The sequence below is a fragment of the Vulpes lagopus genome, chromosome 12 (assembly GCF_018345385.1).
Source record: "Vulpes lagopus strain Blue_001 chromosome 12, ASM1834538v1, whole genome shotgun sequence".
NCBI classification, from domain to species: Eukaryota; Metazoa; Chordata; class Mammalia; order Carnivora; family Canidae; genus Vulpes; species Vulpes lagopus.
In genome coordinates, this window is record NC_054835.1 from 62338421 (window position 1) to 62343161 (window position 4741).

Here is a 4741-nt window from a genome sequence, read left to right on the forward strand (position 1 = left end):
TCAGTGTCGGGGTCTCTGCCTCTGTCTCAGGTCCTGACCCCGGAGCCCCGGGTTTCAGGCCCATGACAGGCCGCCCACAGGGAGCTTGCCCCTCTCAGTGTCTCTCGTGAATAAAGAAGGAATATCTGGGGGAAAAAGATGGAAAGTGACTATGAGATTCTTTCACTCTCTCACATTACTACAGGAAGTCAAAGGCCCAAACTCCTCCTGGACTGTAAAGCGGCTTTAATATCACAACATTGAAGTCTTCCGTTTACAAGTGAAGACAATGACGTATCGTCCTCCCAGTAGAAGAGGCGGGAGGAAGTGGTGTCCTGCAGACGGGCCCCGTCCCCGTGAGGCCCCCGCACCTCGGCTCAGGCCTGAGGGTGACTGCGGGCGGCTCCTCCTGTCTGGGGGCAGGCTCGGGGCTCCAGCTGGCAGGACAGGGTGTAGCTGAGGACAGAGGGACACGTGTGAGTTGGGCAGGAGCTTCAGTTCCGGAGCCTTCCCTGGGATTTCCAAGGAGCTGGAGCCTGGAGCCCCAGCAGCAGGGCTGGAGGCGGCCCCGGGGGCCTGAGGAGAAGGATCCCTAGGGGCCCCCCGAGTTGGCTCCCCCTCCCGCCCTCAGCCCTGGGGGCCTCACCTCTCGTCCTCGCTGAGCCACGTCCCAGCCTGGAACCAGGCCCGGAACGGCTGCTCGGGCTCTATGTGGTACCGATCCGCGGCCACCTGGAGCAGCAGGATCTCGGTGAGGACTCGGTACTCCTGGGCCCAGAGAGAGGACATGGCATGAGAGGCCCGGGGGGCGGAGAGGCCTTCGGCGGCTGCGCCCGGGACAGGCGTCGGGGCTGGTCTCTGCCACGTGGTGACCCCCCATCCTGCACACTCCTCCCGGCCCAGCTTGTTCTCAGATGGGAGCACACCCCGCCCCTGCCTGGCCAGGTGTCCCCGATGGCCGTGCCTCTGGCCTTGCCAACTACACGGACTTGGCTGTTATCAGGAGCCATTCCCGACAATGTGACAATGCGGGGATGGAGGACAGGCATGGTCCTCCTCGACCGCTCTGCTGGCCCCAGCCCCACCCTCCCTGCGGGAGCTCAGAGAGACCGTCACCTTGTTCTTCTTCCGGTGGTTGACCTCATTGCCCTGGAAAGCAGACGAGCACAGGCCGTCACGGGGGCCGCGGGGTGCTACTGGGTGCTGCTATCCCCCTCACGCCACCCTAGCGCCAGGCACACAGGGGCCAGGACTCCCAGGGGAACAGGCCTGCGATCCAGGCCAGGCCCCGGGGCCAGGGAAAGGAGCCCTGGGGGGGCAGGTGAGGCGTCCGGGAGCACAGGAGGGGAGGCCAGTGCCTCAGGTGGGCAGGAGCCGCGAGGCTCGCGAAGGGCCCGCTCAGGCCGGGGACCCTGACGTCACTCTGCCCCCACAGGCAACCTCAACGGACAGGCTGAGGCCCACCCAGCCTGACCTCTGCTGCTTGGCATTCGGGCCGCAGATTCGATCTCGGGACCCGTGACCTAGGTGCAGCCTCCCTCCTCTCCTCCCAGACGTGGGCCAGGGACCCTCGCTCCCAGGGCAGTGGGGGGCCTGTCACGAGGGGAGACTTGGCAAGGACGGAGACCTCGGGGCTCGGCTCAGGGGCCCTGTGCTCCCCCACATGTGGGCCCCGTCCCAGCCCCGGGCCCACGCACCTCCAGGTACTCCTCCATGGCAGTATCCAACATGAACAGGTCGGTGAGGAAGGTGCCCAGGAAGGGGACCACACCCTGTGTCGCGGTGGGGGTGGAATGAGGCCCTGCTCTCGTGTCCACGGGGACCCTCCCCGGGAAAGGTCAGCCCCCCGGCCCGCCCGCCCCAGCTCCCACCTGCTGCTGACCAGGACTCTTGGGGCCACCCCTGGGTTCCCCCCTCACCCTCGGAGAACACCAGAGTCCTCCTAAGCAGCTCAAGGGCCAGCCGTAGGACATCGGGGTGTAGGTGCCCCGGGCCCTGCGCCCCACAGACACATTGTCTCCAGCTGTATAAACCCTCCTCCGGGTCACCTCGAAAGAAGTGTTGTTGAGGCTGTGGCTCCGGGAGGCAGAGCCGGAGTTGGAAGGCCCCACCTGCCTTGATTTGGGGGCTTCCAGCTCTCAGGGGAGACCCCTCTCCTCTGGGCTCGAGGCCACGGATCTGGGGCTCGCTCACCTGCTGCTGCTGCCGCCTCTTCCATGCTCTCTGCACGCTGATCCCCAGGGCTCCAAGCTTAGCTGGCCGGTCCTGCAGGGCCAAGGACAAGTTCCTCAAGAGCACGATCACCCTGGGCCCTTCTCCCCATGATCTTTTTTTCTTTTTTTTTTCTCTTTTTAAATTTATTTTTAATTGCTGTTCAAATTGCCACCATATACAATACCCCAGTGCTCATCCCATCAGGTGCCCCCCTCCGTACCCGTCACACTGTCACCGCCACCCCCGCCCTCACCCCCTTCCACCCCCCATCTTTGACCTCAGACCCTGGACATCTGACCCAAGGCACAGTGTGGCAGCTACGTCCTCCTTCAGCCTGCCATGAGGGATTCCAGAACAACCTCAGCTCCAGCATTCATTGCTGCGTGACCTTGAGCTTGCAGCAGCCTGGCCTCCCAGAGCCTGGTTCCTCACTGGGAAAGGGGCGAATTCCAGCTCCCTCCGTTGGTCCCCCGAGGACCAGGGTCCTATTCCCACCATCACTGTTGGGGCCCTCATCCCATGCAAACCCCTCACAGAGCGCAGGCCTGTCCTCCGGGCTCTCCAGTTCGGGAGAGGCCTCCATCGGGACCGGCTGGCGACAGGGAGCGCGAGTGTCCAACTCAGGGATCCTGGTTCAGCAGCAGCTGCTTTTCCACCTCTTGTGGATTTTCACCCCAGGCTGCGTCCACGGTCATGCCAAAGGCTGCACTCGCTGAAGGAATGCTCCGGGCCAGTCCCTGATTCAGTCACGAAGGACACCGTGGCTCCCACGCCGCCTCTCTTTCTATCCCAACACCTCCCATACTACCTTGAGAAGGAGGTTCCTGCTCTGGGGATTGTCCTGGGAGCACAGTTTTTCAAATGTTCGAATCTTCTTCCTGAGTAGAGAGAGAGAAGGCAGGACGGATGTTGGCACACTAGGGTAGGGTTGAGGGCAAGTCCCTGTGATCTGAGACCTCGAGGGAGTCCAACTGCTGAGTCGGGGTTTCTTTGGGTTCCTCTGACCACTCAGCTCGTTGCAGCACATGGGAGGGAGCTGTCGTGTGGGTCATCTGGTGCAACCGATGCCCTCTTAATTGAACAGCTCTGCTTTGGTCACTTTTGGTTTCAATTGGGAAGAGACTCCAGTTGCTGTCATGTTCACATCCAGATACTTGTAACTCAGCTCAGCCCAGACTCCCCAAATGGGGACATTAGGAGGCATGGTGGCCTCTTCACCAGGTAGGCTGAGAAAATCACCTGCCTGCCTGCCCACCCACGTCCTGTTGTCATGGAGTACTGCCTCCTAGGAAGTCCAGGGGGACCGAGGAAGCCAGAATGGACAGGCATCCGGGCCATCCCTCATCCTTCATGGTCCTTCTGGAGCGAGGACCCCTCACCTGGAAACTTTGGCCCATGTGTCCTTCAGGCGGTGAACGGAGACACTCTGCAGAGCCGAGAGGATGGCGTGCAGGGAGGAGTAGTTCCGTAAGGCTTGGCAGGCCTGGGGAGGAAGAGCAGGAGCTGTCAGGGGGCCGGCAGGAGCCCTGCTGGCTGGAGAGCTGCACTCCTCTCAGTGTCAGTCTCCTCTCCCGGATGAGACCGATGAGGTCCAGGGGCCTACAGAAGGGTGCATGGAGGACACCGCGAAGAACCCTGCTGGGGAGAGGGGGCGTTTCCCGTCCCTCCAAGGAAAGAGTCACGTGGGGACTGAGCACCCCAACACTGGGCCATGCAAGGAAAGGTCAGCAAGGCCCCCCCGGAAGAAGAACTGAGACCAGAGATTTCAACCTTGAGGAATGGTCAAGGGAAGAGCAGGTCCCAGGCTCCGGAGAGCAGGTCCGCCGGGCCTCCCGTAGGCTTACCTTGGCCACCTTGATCCAGTGCTCCAGCACCACCGCCCTGTCCCGGGCCGTCATGTGTGCGTTGCCAAGGCAGGTGGTGATCACGCAGTTGGCCACATTGTTGAACTGGGTCACGGTGGCACTGACTGTGCATGTCCGGTGCTCATAGCCAGGCTCATTTCTCTTGGACCAGATGGAGCCCAGGCACTGTTGGGGCTGCACCTTCTTGAACAGATCCTAGAGAAGAGGGGGACGCTCGCTCACACAGCCATTGCACATGCAGGATTCATGTCCTACATAGGGGTCCCCTGTCAGAGCCGGGGCTCAGCAAGGGCAGAAAGTGGCCTGAACCCAGGGAGAGTCGCTGCACTGCCCTGCATTCCTCTTCCCTGAGGGAGCCCAGTGCAGGATGAACGAGGAGCAGATACTCTCAGGGGGTGGTGGGGGGCAGGAGGGCGCTGTACCTGGTCCTCCCCTGTAACTTCAAGTTACTGGTGGCAGCTCAAGGGGGCTCCTCAGGGGGCAACTTCCCCTCCCAGTGTTCATGCCCTGGCCCTCCTCCCCTCTCAGCAGCACGTTCTCACAGAGGGGGGGAAAGCCACAGATTTGTCTGCCTCCCTTTACTTCAGCTCACATTTGACACCTAAACAGTGTGGGGTGCTCAGCCTCCAAGGCAGGTGCATGGTGAGCCTTGGGCTCAGCTGCACACAGTGAGTTGCCCCCGG

The 4741-nt window shown here is 62.0% G+C and overlaps 1 protein-coding gene across 1 annotated transcript; it reads right to left on the bottom strand.

Annotated features, from left to right (window-relative positions):
- Nucleotides 1-317: 317 nt before the first annotated feature.
- LOC121472577 (ral guanine nucleotide dissociation stimulator-like) lies at nucleotides 318-2379 on the bottom strand. Its single transcript, XM_041723798.1, has 5 exons — nucleotides 2173-2379; nucleotides 1677-1751; nucleotides 1096-1128; nucleotides 626-747; nucleotides 318-435 (listed from the first exon to the last, which is right to left on the bottom strand). Exons 2-5 carry the CDS (start codon nucleotides 1707-1709, stop codon nucleotides 357-359), a joined length of 267 nt encoding a protein of 88 aa, XP_041579732.1. The 5' UTR covers nucleotides 1710-1751; nucleotides 2173-2379; the 3' UTR covers nucleotides 318-356.
- Between the last annotated feature and the right edge of the window lie 2362 nt (nucleotides 2380-4741).